This window comes from Apteryx mantelli, chromosome 4 (assembly GCF_036417845.1).
Source record: "Apteryx mantelli isolate bAptMan1 chromosome 4, bAptMan1.hap1, whole genome shotgun sequence".
In the NCBI taxonomy this organism is placed as follows: Eukaryota; Metazoa; Chordata; class Aves; order Apterygiformes; family Apterygidae; genus Apteryx; species Apteryx mantelli.
Window position 1 is genome coordinate 53,028,288 of NC_089981.1, and position 18,190 is coordinate 53,046,477.

The 18,190-nt window shown below is 36.3% G+C and overlaps 1 protein-coding gene across 13 annotated transcripts in view; it reads right to left on the reverse strand.

Annotated features, from left to right (window-relative positions):
- The window catches only part of GPHN (gephyrin), a 339,571-nt gene that overhangs the window by 210,063 nt on the left and 111,318 nt on the right, over positions 1 to 18,190 (reverse strand). For all 13 annotated transcript variants that reach the window (XM_067295581.1, XM_067295579.1, XM_067295576.1 and 10 more), the window contains exon 2: positions 17,974 to 18,052. In XM_067295581.1, the coding sequence (XP_067151682.1) occupies positions 17,974 to 18,052 (79 nt within the window). The remainder of the gene's footprint in view (positions 1 to 17,973; positions 18,053 to 18,190) is intronic.

The following is an 18,190-nucleotide window of genomic DNA, read 5'->3' on the forward strand; positions in this document are numbered from 1 at the left end:
TAAGGGTTCAAGCCTTTACTCAAATAAGAATTAAAGGCAATCTTAGTTGTAAACAGGTAATGATGTCACCTGAACTGAGTAGTCAGTAGCAGCCAGATATTATGCTGCCAGCTAAGTGTAGTTAATCATCCCACAGGGTAGGCTATAAATCCTTACTATATCCTACTACATCTTGGGTTTTAGGATGATAACATCCTCACTCTGTTTTAACTTACTTGCTAAAAAGGACGATAAAAATATCATTTTCTGTACATTTTTAAAAGTGGTTCCTGTGAACATAGTCACCTGATTTGGCATTGATGTTTGCTTTTAGTGTTGAGCTACAACTTAGCAATTCAGGCAGAAGGGCGATTACTGGAGGCTGAGTACGCTCCTAGAAGTAACCAACCTGTATTAGACGGTCATCCAGACCCATACAGACACTTATCAATTAATGTCCGGTGTAAGATACAAACAGGATAGTGAATGGGAGGTGGGAGCTGCAGAGCAGAGGGCATATACATAAGATACATATGTATATAATACCAAGAGAGAGAAAAAGGTCACATTAAAGAAACCCAGGCCTAAACTTACTGCTGAACTTCTACTTCTGTCAGAAGTACTTCTGTCAATCTGACTGATTACATCTGCAGGAATACCCATCCTCTGAGGCTGGTAGCTCCAAACTTAAAGAGCTTTTTCACTCTGCAAATTGACTGTTAAAAACAAACCATCCATCTATGTATGCATCCACAAAATTCTAGATCTAATATTTGTTTCTTGGTGAGTCCAAGCTCAAAATTGTTCAGACTATAACTACACATAAAAGTTTGTCCTCTTGCTCTCCAAACTCCTTCAGGGATTTGAAAGTCAAACTGACCTGTTTCCTTTTCAGGTTTCATCCTTTCATCAGCACCATTAAGGTGCTGCAGGTTAAATCCTCTCCTCATTTATACTCATGAATTCTCATGGGGTATTAGAATAAAAAGAATTACTTTCCCTTCTATCATTCCAAATCAATGTACAGAAGTGACATCACTTTGTTTAGTGATTTTTCCAGGAAAGGCTTTAGAGTTGAAGGTTTCTGTTGCATATGCACATGCAACAGTACATGCCTAGCGCCACCGAATCCAGCATTCCCTCCAACAAATGCAGTGTGCTACAAGCCACTGCTACCTCTCCAGACCTCCAGGGCCTCCCAGACCCGTGTTCCAGCCTAACAGGAGCCTGCCCTTATTTCAGACCTTTGCAAACAATACCCATGACTCTCCAGCTTCTGCAGATCCTACCCGTCCTAGTCTCTGCATTGGTCTGATCATTTTCTGGCTGCCATTCATGATTTTCATATCACAAAACAGCATCATAATTTCTGAAGAGGCTTTTTCTGTAGTATTGATAACTTCTGGGTACACTGCAGAAAACACAGTTGCAACCAGTGGTAAGCTCCTGGTTCACAATTATCAACCTTTTATTCGTCATTGCCAGCTACCGCAGCATTATGCTGATTGCTCTCTTCAGCAGTTCCAATTTGTTAAAAATGATCTAGAAACATAAAAAGGCCATTCATACCTTTTCTGACTGGAAAACAGTTGTCCCCTCCCCCAAAACTTGCATTTAAATTTGAAAATTCAATAAGCCTTTCATACGGTAAGCTTATTCATCATCTTCAGTGTTATAAAATTAGCTGTGTATCATAAGCATAGAGTTAGAAGGCCCATTATAAGACCTGACAGAAATCAGGAGAATGTCAAGTCTTACACAGACAGGACATTAAAAAAAAGCAAAAAAAGCAAAAAAAAAATAAAATAATAATACACCAAAAATATATTGAAAATAAACCTAAGTATGATTTATTTTCACTTTACATAAGACTGAGAAGTTGTTTCAGCAGAATAAAGAGAAAAGTATAAGAAAAAAAGAAAGATAATTTTCTTTAATCAAAAAACAAAGTCAGAAATCACATTGACAAGGCAGCTGCAACACTACAAGGATTCTTCTATTCTTTGGATTCCCTTAACAGAATATTGGTTTTGCTGTTCATAATGTGAAGATTTCTGAGACAATGTAAACCTTGAGATGTATGAAGTATGCATTAAGGTAACATCATGGCTACAAATTCAAAAGTAATTTTTCTTTGATGGTTCTGTGGCACAGAGATACTGGACGACAAGAGAGAGGTACAGGTGAGTCATGTAGGGACAAAGAGGGATGTGGGGGAAGATGGAATAATAAAGAATTTGGGAGAAAAATGGAGTATTCTGGAAAAAAAAGATTTCCCAGATGAGAAGCTGCAATAGAGAAGACAATGTAGTAATAGGAAGCACCAGCTTAAGGAACCGAGTCATGGGAAGAAGGAAGAAAGGAGCAGGGAGAAAAAGAAAACTGCTAGTGGTTGCAGCACTCCATGGGGAGCAAGAAATCTGGTTCCTACTCGCAACATAGTTTTTGACCTTTAGATGTTAAGGAGGTACTAGTTATTTTTTATGCTCTATGTTCCTGTTGAAAGATTTGGTTTTATTTTGGATTTACATTTTGATCAAAAACTTACAGGTAAGTGGGTATCATCAGGCCAAGAAACCAAACAGAAGGCACAGTACATATCCATCAAATCAAACAAAACTACATTAACTGGAAAGTCTCTTCCATCTAAAATCTAAAAAGAGTGGAGGTGGACCAAAGACCATTTACAAACTAACAGAAAATTACAGGTTTTATGTTTCTTACTTTTTTTTTTTTTAAGAGTAGAATACCATGGGTATATTTTGCTATGCTATCTTAACATAAACTGTATTGTCAGCTATATTTTCATCTAAAATATTTCAGTCAGGACAAATAGCAGTGCTATCCCTCCGCAACAGCAGTCAAGGCTTTAGCTCTTATTTACTCCAGCCGCATCACCTGACTTGAAATGCTCACTGATGCATAATACTGCCCTGGATAAATGTCAAGATATGTTTCATAGCTGCAGTACCTCCATACCTTAAGCTGCTGAGAATGCATACTTCTCCTAACGCAGTAGGGTTCTTCAAAGCTGACAGAAATGATTAGCAGTGCAGATCTAGTGCTGTGCATAAACCAGACAATAATTATAGTAAATGTCTTAAAAAAGATTTCTCATGCTATGAATCTTAGATTTCAGATGTTTTAATAAGAGCAGAATACCCTCCTTCATCTTAACTATGGAAAAGTAAATATTCAGTGAAAGAAGTATCCTCTCATAATTTTTTTACTCTCTGTAAGGCTGTCTTATATAATAATTTGTCCAAAATCCACTTCTAACAAATTCAAAACTACTTGTAATGAATAAGTAAAATGTATCTGTGTCAGAAGCCTGTAGAGTTTATAAGTGAGAGAAAGTCAAAGTTGATTACATCATACCTAAGAATGTGCATTCCCTAGTTATCTATATGTCACCTCTATTGATTTAACTCACATTCGAGCTGTTCTTTTTACCACAAGAGCCAATTCCTTACAGGGAAGCACAGTGCATCCAATCCTGCCACATGTATCATTAAGACAGAAACTCTGCAGGTGGATTTTAAAATTCAAAGTTGAGTTTACATTGAGAGCATAGCAAATAGATAAAATTAAATATTGACTTGTAAAATGAACTGTGTACGAGAAAAAAAAAGATAAGGAAACTGAATGACTCAGTGGGAATAATACAAAGATACTGTTGGTAATAAAACATTATGATCTTTCAACTATTTATTGATCTATGAAAAATATGGTAGAGGTATATGGTTGGTTTCAAGATCATTAGAACTTGTGTAAATAGCTTCCCCCACATACATACACAAACTAAATTAAGCGCTAACTACTGTTTTTTGCTGACAGTCTTAACAGGATGGCCAAAGGTCGATTAGGCCGTGAAAACCAAATTAGGCCAAAGCCATGGTACATGCCAAAGCTTGAAGCATACGGATGCACTCTTCAGTTGCCAGTGGCTCATAGGGAACTGCAAAGAGATCCACTAAACAGGCCAACAGTACGCAGCACACAGGCAGCCTTTGCTGAGGAAAAGAGATGAAGGGAGAAATGCAAGGGAAACATCAGATGATTCCCATCACTGGGCTCTTGGCTCCAGTCACTCTGGCCCAAAACCCATTTCAAATTGAGAACTTCAAATTTCTCCCCCCCAGTACTTACTGTACCCAGGGAGCACCTACAAAATTTCCATACCAAGAGGAAAAAAACAAAAACAAAAAAACCCCTACAACTTCCCACCTTCATCTTCTAAAGCTGGACATTTCAAACAGTGTTGCAGTTTTATTTGCCATTTTGCCATTCTGCTCCAGCCCCTGGTTCAGTTCTACCCAGTGCAGTTCTAACTGAACTAAAACATGCATGAGGACAAACACAGAATAAAATTTTTCTAGCTCACTCAACTTTTTTCCAATTTGTCCCCTTTCTAAAACTAGCTGAAAAGCTCCAATACAGATGCACTTCAGGAAGCTTGTGCATTATTGGAGAGTTCTGTTGTAAAGAGCAGTTCAGCCTACGACACAATTTTGCACTGATTTACTTGAAAGTAAGTAAAAGCATTAGCAGTCTCCTGAACAACTGTTAATGGCTGAACAACTATTAATGGCTAATACTTAAATGATTCATTATAATGCAAGTTTGTTACCTGTTTTTTAAAATTTATTATCTATTTTTGTAAGATTCTCAGAGTCTTTATTAACAATTAAACTACTAAATGTATTGAGCTGAAGGAAGAAAAATTCTTGGGTCTACTTGCTACTTCCAGGGAGGGCTCTACCAGCATGCCACACCAGATGACAGCCAGCTCTGTGCCACAGCTAGAGCGGCACTGAGCCACAACTAATAAACCATGCGGCGAGGGAAAGCATGTTGGCTTGCACTCAGCACTGTGCTAGCCCAGAGTGCAGGCAGAGCTCCTTTATACTTGCTCATACTGACTTGGCAAAAAAGGTATTAACAAGGCACTATGTAAGCTTGTCCTCTAAAACATGCAATTCAATTACAACTAAAACAATTGTGCATCATAAAATTTTAACAAAGTTCCTCAATGAAAGGTTTTCAAGAACACTTTGACGTAAAATTAAATATTATGTTTCCTTTTGGTTTTCCCATTTAATTTCATGTTAAACATTTCATTCTTGTGGGCCATCGCATGTTGCCCTGTGTAATTTCTGACTGGAAAACTATAAAATATTTGTGGCTTAGTTCATCTGCTTTCCTCTTTCTCATGGACTTAGGGCTTGCTTGTTTTTGCTCGATATGTTTAGCCTTGTTTTCTGCCACTGACATATTAAATTTAACATTTAAGCGATCAATTCAGTTTTTCTCCCTTAATCACCAGCAGCACACAAAATCACCATCTGACTTTCAAGATGAGATTTTCACTCAAGTAAAATGTTTACATTAGCTCTTCAGGTTTGTCAATATCCTTATCCACAGACAGAAATTAAGAGAAACTGATTCATAAAGTCTACACAGACATATTCAGACTTAAATAGTTACAATTCAAACATGACTACGCACAGTATATTTCACACAGAATTTAAGGATAAAGGAAGAATACATAATTTATGATCTCTAAAATCTGACTTTATAATTCAGAAGAAACAAGCCTATAATCCACATGTAACATCCACAGATCTGAATTCTAGTCAAGTGCTAAATAAGCATATTTTCAAATCTGAATAGCTAGCATAAACCTGAAATTAATCTTCAATATTACAGTTTCATAAACAAACTTTAATTTCATTCTCCGAAGCAGTCTCATTTAGCTTTCTCTTTGCAAATCACAAAGTGGCCACGTTGATAACACATAATCATCAAGGACGGACAGTCATGGAGTCCTTCTTTCCAGAAGGAAAGGACATCCCTTCTGGAAACAGTTTACTTCTGGAACTGTATACAGAGCTTCTCCTTATCACAAAAATGTCCATGGTCTGATCTGTCCTGTTACTCAACAGGCCTGTGCCTTAAAACACACGTACTCCTTTGTGATGTTGGAATTGTCTAGTCTAAGCACGCCTGTCTCTTTCCGGATACAGAGTCATAGTTCTTTTCCAAATAAGTTCTGTTTCAAAATCTGCCCTTAGTGAGTGCCTGAATAACTTTTGACCAATGATTCCTGGAGTTTCACCACTTTTTGCTTCACCAGTGAGGAGTCCAACATTAGGCTTCTGGAGTCCCACTGTCTATCATTACAGAGGACATGATGATATGACAGCTTGATATTAAAGTATCTAATAATCAGAGTAAACTCTGTTAAAAATATCCAGCTAGTGTCCTGCCTTGTGTGTACAGAAGAACATAAATAGTACACAGAAACCACCACTTAGTATGCCAAAGTAGCAGCAAAAATTCATGGTCTTGAGAAGATTTGGTATTTATGCCACCACCTCTAATTAAGAGGAACACTGAGGGAGGGAGACAGAAAGAAAAGATGTGAATAACAAACATCTTTCTGCTACATTAAGGAATTCTCAGTTAATAGGGGTGGTCAGCTTCTCATTAGTCTGTCTTTCCACAGCTGCAGAAGAGGAGGTCTTGGACAGGAATATTTCCAATTTATCTGGAGTTAGAGAGTGTTAAGACCTGTTTTACATTTGAAGAGCAAAGTGGTTGGTTTTGGGAAAAGAAAGTGATTCCAATCTACAGCTGAAATGCCACCGAAACAAATTGTAAGAGAAATCACTGCTGCATACAGAAATAGATGGAAAGAAAAACACATTTTTAACTATTGCCAGCTTGCCACAGATTACTTCTACCCCTTCACAAGGGATACGTCTGCGTATTTTTTAAGCTATGCAGAAATAGCCAAGTTGGCAAGCTAACGAAAAGCTTGGACACTGAAAACAGTGCGGCCACAGTGGCACTGAAGTCAAAAGATATGAACAAAACCTTCCTAAGAAGCTGGATGCTCATTCAGTCTACACTGAGCTCTGCTGCTGTAATCACACGACTACTATCACTACTTTTAAAATAGCTGTATATATCTATACATGCAGCAGTCCCTGCACTGTTCACATAAAGTTTGTTCTTTCATTTACACAATGAAAATAATAGTATTACAACAAAGGTAATAAAACTAGTGACTGGAAAGGTTTAGATCCAAAGACAATTTTATGTTGTATTAGAGCTCTTGAGCATGCTAAGTAGTCACAGGCTCCACAGAAAGCATAATCAAGCCCTTTTGTTTAGCACAAACAATACATGGGCTAAATAGATTGAAAAGCTTAGAGCACAAGGGCTACAGTGCTGGCTGTAGTCTGAAGTATGCGTAGGAGGAGGCAGAACAACAGGAACTGCAAATGGTACCCTGAAGGGAAGCAAAGAAAAAAAACTAGGCACACAGCTCACTAAGCTAAAACTGGGATTTCTGCGCAAGTACGTTAGCTCATATTGTCTTCTTCTATCAGGTTTAAAAAAAACTCGAGGGATTCTTCATTTGTTTCACATAAATATCTTCAAAATGTTCTGCTCAACCATGCAGGCAGAAGAGAAAACAACACTTCTCGCTGTTACTGACAAACTAGAGAGAAGGGAAAGAGAAGGTTTCTCAGTTTTGATTCTTTTAAAAACATACTTCATAAAATTTTTTCACAATGAAGAATTGAATGATCTGTATAAATGTCTTAATATTAGTTTTTAAAATACAAATCAATGTGAAACCTCCCAATCTTGAGTACTTCATATACTACTAATGCCTATATATAAACAAATAATCAAGTGTAGTACACACGTATAGATACTACATCTACATAATCATGAATGTAACTTTTATCTAACCTACTTTTTGGTCACAAATTCATTCCTTGAGGATGTATTTTTAGTGTTGTAAACTTCTGAAAAAATGATACACAACCTACTATTAAAAATAAGAATCAGTCTGCCAAAAGAGTTGTTTCTTTATCCAATCCACACACAGAACTGCCCTTGAAAGCTATCTGTCCAAGGCTCGTGGTAGACAACATTCATCCCCAGGCCAGGAGGATGAATATAAAAATGTACTAACTATATTCCTTTGTATTTTGCTGGTGAATTCTTGGTTTTCAGAAGAGATTCAATGCTGAATGATCCAGAGAGAATGCATTTAAAGCCAATTATATCCACAGAGTACTGAATACAGTACAACTAATTTTCTTATAAAATTTAAAAACTGAAATTATAAGATAGGATATAAATATAGCTAAAAGAAAGTAATTTCAGATTCTGAGAACCATTTTAGATTGTTTTGGGTGGGGCTATTAATTTTTGGCTGGAGATGAAAGTTTGCAATTGCTGATACATACATAATACAGGATGATCCATCTCTGTGAATGCATGAGTAGGTGGGGTTGGATGGTTGCCACTGTGGGGATGAGCATTTTCTGGGTTTAGTTGCTTATTTTGTGAAAACTGTTTTATGTTACAGTTTTGATTTTACTTCTCTGCCTTGGATTTTTTTAAAACAAAATTGTTTCCATCCTAAGATTAGTAAAAAAAAAATAAAAGATGTTTTTATGAATATTGAAAAAACAAGTAGATTTTTCTTGAAATTTTCTTAATGGTTTGTACTCAGGAACAGAAACCTGAAATATGATAGGATGACACTTCTGAGGTCTCTCATTTTCCCCTGAAACTCATCCAGGTTTGGATGAAAGTGAACTTCTGATCTGTATGGTATTGTTGTTTGATAGTATGAGAAATAGAATTTATTCAAATTTTGTTCTCTTAACTTTCAGAGCATTGCAGTTGTGGTAGAGCACACACAGTACAGGTTCCTGAGGCATATGGGTACAATACACACACAGCTAGGGCTCTGAGCGCAACATGAACAAAACAGCTGTTCTGGTTACCACACTCATCTCCACAACCATGAATATAAAGCCATCTCAAAACAATACTGGTAAAAATCTTTAAATCACATTACCCTTTATTCTCTTTATCTGCATATGAAAATACAATCGCATATGAGTGTATTCCCAGGATTATTATCTGTATAGTGAGTACCTCTCTAGGCTCTGTCAGAAAAGCTTTTTTATGTGAGCAGAAAAAGAGAAACCTCCATGACAGATATCCTTACTTTTGAAGCACATTTGTACCTTTCAGTGCATCCCTTGGAAAAATAGATATAAACAAAAAAGTAGACACACAAAAAAAAAGAAAAAAAAGAAAAGCACAACAGGTATTAAATCCATTAAAAAAAAATAGTTTTGTTATTTTGAACTTTGTTAACATAGAAAAAAGAGACATTCCAGTTTTGTTAGGCATTAAGTAGTCTCTCCATCATCTATTCTTTTGCTGAACCTTTCTGTTACTGAATAGCTCCACATATTGTACTGAGCTACACAGAACGTTTATTGTACAGCATCTTTATGACAATGTAAAAAACACAGTAAATGAAAAGGCACTATGGGAGGAAAAGGCCTCTCAGTGTGTATTCTTTAAACATACAATTCAATCATGTCAGTCAAATGACACTCTAGAGCATCCTGTATTTGCTATGACAATCACCTCTCTGAAAATGATCTCAGGAATAAATTTCATGGGAACAGTTTGATTCCAACCAAAAAGATCATTTATTAGAAAAGGTTCTCATATCCAAAACCCAACAACCAACAGAAAATTCAATTTCTGATTTCATACGTATTCAATCCAGAAATAAAGGGGATGAAATTGGAGGTATGAAGAGAGATGCAGTAGCTAAAGAAAGAGCAAAAAGCTTAAAATAGAATTATTAAGGGATTAAAGGGAAGCATTTAGTGTTGTAGCATAACTGTGGTTCTTTGAAATGACTGTCTACAGAAAATGACTTCAGGTAATTTTTGAATCCTTGATGTGCCAAGTTTTGAACTTCAAGGCTGTCATCATCCATAGAAAATATACTTATGTTCTGGTTATGCTCTTATGCTGTTCTTGTTAGCATGGAAAAAAGGGGAAAAGTACAAGTGAAGAAGAATCCATGGTGAAATTCAAGCTACAGGGAGGGAAGGTGAGAAAAGTGTAAATGAAAGCAATACAAGAGTTATCATAGGGTCATTATACTTCTTCCTCCTTAAATCACTGTCTGTATACATCTCTGTCGTACAGGATGAACAGACCTAAAAAGATTTTAAAGAGTCCCCCAGAACAAACGATGGCAGGACAATTCTTTCTAATTAAGAAAGTGACCTGGAATACACATAGAGTGCATAGTGCTGTATAAAACCATAGATACATCTCCAGGTAGCAATCTTATGTATCTCAATGGCAGGATTACTCCTGAGCTGCACAGGCTCCCTTTAGCCGCGCGTCTTAGGCATGTGCAGCTAGGTACACATTCCAGCTAGGTACTCAATTTTTCTGTAGTAGGACATCCATTTCCCCTGACAATTTAATCTATACTGCAAATACATATGCAAATTACATAGTAGCCTTCCCTAATTAAGACACTTTCTCAATTATTTATAGCTTTGACAAAATTTATCCTGTCCTACAAAAAGTCTCATGTCCGGGGGTCAGCTCAGGATTGATTTTTGGAAGAAAGCTTCAGAAGAGCGTTTAGTCATTTTTAAGAGTGAGATTAGAGGAAAGTTCCTCCTGTGTAATAAATTATTACAACTCCTTTGCTGAGAGGCTTTTGTGCCCCCATTACTAGGACTACCAAATTTAAATCCAGCCGTGTCAGGGAAGCCTGCTCTACTTTCAAGGACAAGTCTTTGCTGACCCTGTGGAAAAACGTTCCAAGTTAACGTGCTCCATTATTCATGAAATTACTATTCCTGCAGTACGAATATAAAAACTGCCATACCAGCTCAGTCCAAAGGTCCATACAACTCAATACATTGGATCTGATGTTGAGAAGCAACAAACTAAATACATGGCACAGAGCACGGTTTGTCCTCTGGCATACACTTCCTACCTCAGTATCTTCAGTTTAGGAACTTACTGAGCTAGAAGCTGCATGCAGATTGTCACATATAAGAGCCATAGTTTCACAGCTGGTTGGTACATCAATCTAATCCCCTTCTTCTATCTATTATTTATACTTGACATTTCCACAGGATCTTATATCAATTGTGCAATATTCAGTTCTGCTACACTTGAATAAGTATGTACTTTTATTCATTTTAAACCTGATTTTTTTTCCTGTCACAATTTCTGAACCGTAAAAAATGTATAATTGTCTCTTTTTGACTTTTTCATGATGTTCATTTTGTGTACCTCCACCACAAGTTTTCTCTTGTTACGCTGAAAAGTTCTAGTCTACTTAATTTCTCCTTGTGTGGAATCTATTTCAAATCTCTGCTTAATCTTATGATCCATATTTACCCTTTTTTAGAAGTTATTCAACACAGTATGTAAGTACATCCCAGGTTTATACAGCAGCACAAATAGGTCTTCTGTTTTGTTCTCTATTATTCTTATGGTAAGTCTTCATATCTTGTTCTCTTTTCTGAAACTACAAAAACACACTTAATACACTGCTGAGTATTATAGGATCTTCTCAGCAAATCATCCACAGATGCAGGTTAACCTAAGATCAGCACTGGCCCATCTCTCCTTTACACACAATATTTTTCTTTCTCATATCTACATAGTATGAGCAGATAACCTACTTAAATACAAAGATGACAAGATCTGAATATAAGCAGAAACAAAGATTAGAGTAGGGAAGAATGAAATTACATTAAGAGTGAGGTTACCTGGGATTAGGATGAAACCTGGAAGTGGCAAAACAGGCCAGAAATGAGGGTTGGATGAGGCAGAAGGGATTGTTGGGAGTTCTGAGAGTCACAGATCTGCTGAGAGTAGGGAGCTGAGGAAACGGGCAAATGCAACAGAGAAAGACCACTCTAAAAGAAGCTGGAGATGGGAAGACCAAGAATGGGGAGAATGAAAAAGGCAAGAGAAGGTCACTGGGGTACAATTGGAGAGTGGAACTAGAAACAGTGGAGGATTTGGTTTGGATGAGAAGACAATGACTGTGGAAGTGAAGCCAGAGAGATGTTCAGCATAATACCTGGGAAGCTGGGCTGCTTATGCCCTGAAATTCAAAAACAAATTACGAGCTGTAAAATTACATTCGACCAAGTGAACACCTTTACATGCTAGCCCAAAGTATTTTCATTGACCAAATGATTACAGGAAGAAAAATGTTGATGTTTAACTTGGAGCCTGTGACAGTACTTGGTGCATACTCAATTTTGTTACTTCTCCTGTATCAAGTCATTTTGATCTGATCCTGAATATACTTGGGCACAAAAATCTTGTCTATATTCCCTCCAAATTCAAAGAAAAAAAAGAAACACAACTGTAAAATTACTCTTATGTTTCCTTGTACGAACGTCACATTAAGCATCTTTCCTGTCCTGCTGGAGAGTGCCAGGTATTAAGACAAAGAGATTTAAAAATTGCAACTGGAAAACTGCAAAATTAGCATGAATTTTAAGTGAAAAGCACAGCAGCTACTTTTAAAATTGAGGTTTAAAGTGTACATATAAACAACTTTTATTAAATTTTGTGAGACCATCCAGATTTAAACTTGATCAACACTTCAAAACCCGGGTTTTGAACAAATGTGTATTTCTTTTCAGACATAAGCAGTAATCATAGTAAAACATAGTAAAAACAGCAAAAAAGGCCAGCTTTTCTTTAAAATCACTTTAGAAATTTTGTTCATAAATGAAAATTCAAGTACACCTAATAAAGCAACATAAAATATAACTCTGAATATGAAGAATCTAGCGTATCTCCATAACTGTTGATGATACATAACATTCAGAAAGAACCCAAAGAGATTTTTGAGTTTCCAGGACAAATTTATAAAACACAGAGGAAAAGTTAAAATTGAAATGTAGGTATATTAAGAGTCATGCAAACATATCTGGTATCTGATTATATACTAATTCTCTGAAATAAAATAGGGCACATATATTGCCATTATTTTTGTTACCATCACAACATTTTCAGCATTGCTTTGGAAATGGAAGATACTTGACATATTCACACATGTATTAGGCTAGGGAATACCAAATTTTGTTCAAGGCTACAAAGCATTCTGACCAGCTTGCCACATATTACAAACTAAATTAAATAATCTTTGTACTTCTTCCCACTTTTTCCCTAACCTCATCTGGTTATAGGGAAGTAAAGAATAACAAAATGTGCCAAAATATGCAATGTTTTACAGTCCTATTCATAAATTCCAGATGTGATTCTATCACACAAGAATGATGCAAAACATCTTTCCATAATAAAACCATTATTAAATGGAGAAATATCAATTTTTGATTTTATAGGTTATTAGTAAAGACAGAAAATAATCAAATTACTGGTTGTTATCAGGATGGTGAAATATGGTAGTTTTGTTTTTGCATAGCCTGTGATCTAATCTTTTTATGTATTTAATAATTTTTATTTCTTCTCACTCCTCACTGTTTCTCTAGTCTTTTATTGTCTTTCACCTTTCTTCTTGTTCCCACTTCTGAAATTGTATCAGTATAATAACTAACCTAGGATAATTTCATTTTGGCTTATGAATGCCTTCTATCAACATAGTTTGAGCCACCGAAGAATGGAGCAGAAAGCACTTTTTAAATAATCTGAGATCACATGAGGCAGTTGTATCACTTAAGCTAACTACATTTTCAAAGTAATTACCTGATGTCTACAAGGCCTTATTTAACCTTTTGATATCAAATAATACATTAGTTATGAGTTCAAAGGCTATGGGAAGTGGAACAGTGGAATATGGAGATAACTATCAACTTGCTGCAGGGAAATCATACTAACTCTGTACTGGCCGATGGTGTAGGCTGTGAGCTGCAGGAGCTGGAGGGTTCACAGTTAAGAGCGTAAGAACAGCTCTACCACATTACATCAAAAACCCATACAGTTCAGCACCTTGTCTCTGGCACTGGATACTAGTTACAATTTAGGGGAAAATAAGGTCCTTCAGTGGTTAGACAAATCCAGACGAGGAGTAGGATGTACAAGTTAAATAGGAAGGTAATCCATAAATGGAATAGTTTACCAAGGAATAGAGTAGAATCAATCTTTAGAACAAAAAGATTATCTAGACTGGGTATATCACAGTTTTGGCAAGCAGTTGCAAACTCTGCCTGAGGTCAAAGTGGATAATGGTTTGTCTCACTCATTCCACAAATGGATCACAAATCCATCAAGATGGCAAGAGGCCAACTGTATTTATACCAACTTTAAGAAGCGCTTATTAGGTTTGGCTCATCATTATCAATTACTTTAGGCAGGTGCCAGATCTTTGGAAGTTTGCCACGTACAATTTTTCCATTAGATGCTGTACTTAAAATAGACTGCACTTCTGTTCCTCATGAGTATTGCCCCTTTGCACAGATGCGTACTTTGTACTACCATAATACTGCGAGTCGTCCAGTTGTCCTGACGCAGAAGATCACTTCATGAAATCTCATGATGCTGACAGATAAGCAGGAAACAAGGGAAATATTTTTGTAAAACAGGCCCATTCAAGAAAACATGTGCTAATATAGTCAAATAATGGAAACAACTGAGCATAAACTCCCACTAGAGTGCTGCAACAAAACAAGACATCAATGGATAGAATTAGAGAAGAAATATTTCCTCTCTACACTGGCTTATTGAGACAAGCAGCAAGAAAAAAAAAACCATACATGCATGGCATCCACATATTATAACAGACACCTGGAAAACTAGAAAGGCTGCACAAAAGTCATACAGTTTATGAAGGCTGAAGCAACGACCTCTAACGAGACACTAGTGCTTGACTTCCTGGTTTAATTATAACATGGGTTTTATAATCTTCATCAAGAAAGAATATGCTACTGACTTTCAAATGATGGGCAAAGCCCAGAATGGATGATCTATGATACTTTCAGTTATGTTCAAAAACTGCTAGACAGCTTCCTTCAAATGAAGATAGACACTGCAGACTTTTACATCCACATATTAGTATTGTATTTATGAGGTCTTCAAACCTACAGTATAGCTTTTGTCTTCAGGAAAAAATAAATAAATAAATAAATTGGACCTTCTCAAGATTTCCTTCACGTCTTCAGAGGACTGATTTTCAGTCCTTAAGCGACAGCTTCTAAAACTACTTCCCAGAAAAAGTCTAGCTTCTTGACCTCAGGTTGTAAAATGTAACAAGGCAGTGACAAAAAGACTTCTATCAGAGTTCTCATAGACAAATGGAATTCAAATTTCATCCTGGAGTTTCTAACACAAAGCTATTAAATTTGCACATTATTAACATTTTGGTTGCTTTCCTAATAAAATTACATGCAAGGTAAATGACATTTTCTTCTCACAGCTTGTACAAGAGAATTCTTCTGCAATACATAGGTACTAAAAACAACTTCAGATCTCCGGATAATTAAGCACACCCAATACAAACCAGACACTAATCAGAATACCCTACAGTGCTGTTTTTACAAAGTCTCATTTCAGAGCAAAGCCACACTTTTAACCTTGCAGAACAAGGATCGGTTTGATAGCTTTCTGCAATAACAAAAGAGAAGTTCTGTCTGCGATGGAGAGAAAAGGGACAAATAACATTAGGGAGTCCAATGTAGCTTAGAGGACTGTATCAACTAGCTAAGTTTCACAAGAGATGGACAACATTCAAAATGCATTTCATATGATATATCATATTGTCCTATTATAAAAACCACTTAAACTTTTTTGATGCTACCCTTTAGGTGTATTATATTGTATTTCTACCTTTTAACCCATTGACTGCTAAAAATGGGAACTCATGTTAAAAGTATACACTGAATACATATTTACATGTTAATTAACCTAAAATCTCTTGAATTGTCTTTGTTAAACTATTTTATTAGTGTCATACATTAGAACACACTGAAAATCTTTAGATTGACAGAGCCATTCGCAGAGAAAGCACCAAAAATTTTTATGTAAATATGAAGTTGATATCTAATAAGAGATCCCAAAGAAAAGAGACAGTTTGTCTACAGTCAGAGCAAACAAGCACCAAAAGAATCCTAAATTGTAAATATTAAAGTGGAAAGAGGATGAACCAAATGTTATTTTGCTATTTCAGGTAACATCAGAGGTGAAAATTTTGCCAGAGATCCTTAAGGTTTTTAATTAAACTTTACTCTTTTTTCAAAAATGGTTAAAACATCTTCTTGACGGACACTGTCAGTCTTTAGCCCCATGTTGTCCTGCTGCATTTGTTTTGCATCATAAAGGGTTCAGGAGCCCTGGCACCTTGAAGGGCCAGCTACAAAAACCTGGGCTGAACAACACAGCCAGGCATGTTCCATCACTTCTTATTCAAGGCTCCCTCACACAAGTGCCCACTCTGTAAGAAGCCCTCATAAGCGCTCAGTAGTAAATTTCCAGGCATATCAATTTGGGAAGACAAAACAAAGTATATACTTTCCTACCATTAGGCAGAAATAACCAGACTTTTCTTGCATGATAATCTGTCATACAACAGACCTGTCATGAGTAGTCCTTGAGAAGTAACAGATGTTTGGAGATTTTATTCAGTCTTTCAAAATGATAGAAGAGGTACTCCTCTGCAGTTGCTTCCGCTTAAGCTATAAGCAACAGAAATCCATTTAACTTCTTTTGTAAATTACATTAATGGATTATAATCTTCTTCATGTAAATTATGGTCAGGGAAGGAAACTAGAAGTTTTCACCACTTTGTGTCAATGGCAGGGAAAATCATCATTCTACAACAAATGTAATTCAACCTTTCTGAAAGTAATCTCCAGAAATGATAAATACAAAACTTATAAATCACCAGTATTCACTGTGTGAAGCATGGGAACGCACTTGCAGCTCAAAACAACATATATAATTCTCAAAAGGAAAAGCCACCCAAAAGGCAAATTTTGGTTGAAAATTAAGTTCTTTGAAACAGCCTCAATTTGGACACTTAAATTTACATAGTCATTACTGAAAAATTAACTACTGCATTTGTTCTGTGAATCTCAAATGGCGATTATACTTGTCCTCTGTTCCTCTATTTTTCAGAGGTATGAATTATCAAATATTAAATACATTGTGTCCAAATTTTTCAAGTGTGCACGTATATATGCAGATAAGACATTTATCTGTAGCAACATGACAAATTCTATATCTAAAAATCCCCTATAACTGGAACAAGATATGAAATATGCCTTACTTTCTGCTGCTTCCCAACAGCTACTGAAATATATGCCCTGCTATTGTAAAGGCTCATCACATTAAGACTCACTGTGGAATGCACAATCATTCTTGTTAAAGAAGTGATTTTTTTTCCCCCTCCTTCTCTTCCCACCACAACAGGTGCTACATTTGCTTGCTTCTCCACACTAGCAAAAACATTTTCTGCTAGTAGTGGAGTTAACTGAAGAAAAAAGCAGAAAAAAAAACAAACCAAAAAACAGCAACCCAAGTTTGATACAATTTCGAAACCGGCTCAGAGCTCAGGAGGCTGAACTTTTTAAGAGAAAAATACTGAGCTTCTGTACAAGACTAGCGCTGAGATGGAAGACCACCAGCCTTGCTTGATGTAAAAATTAGATCATCTGCTTTACACTTGAATTAAAACATGTACTACTGATAGAAGTGTTTAAAATATCAGCTGTATAAAAACAACTGTTGAGCAAAAAGATTCCACGGGTCAAGATAACTTAGGATAACATAACTATCCTTTACTCTCCTAACGTATGTGCAGTGCTTCCTTAAACAAGGAGGGGTGACAATTTGCATACAGCTCCCCCATAGAAATACTAGCATGCAGAAGCCGTTACCTTGAACGACTGCTCTTGTACTGAGATAAGGCACCTTTTACTATGTGTACTCACTGGGTGTCAATTCATGAACAGAAGTAGGCAGAACACAATGTGGTTTTAATCATATCTGCCTGTATTAGCAAGCATATAGCATACTGGCAAGCATATCACCCCTAAAGCACTAAGTGTGCTTCATCATACTAAATCTTTATGCAATTACAAAACTACTCACACAAATATCCCGAAGCAGCTTTTCTTTGCTTAGCAATAAGAGCCAGATACTCACAAAGAAGGGTCCTGAACCAGATCTTTAAGGTTTATCCCACTACGATCCTCGGCAAGGTTCCTGAAGCAGCTGTCACTCACTAAAAAAATAAAAATAAAATTAAAACAAAACAAAAACAGAGAAACAAAAGAGGTGGAAATTTAAGAACAGAACGCAGTTTTGTTGATTAAGTAATAATGTTTGTTTGGTGTTGGCTGTAATAAGATCATTCATATAC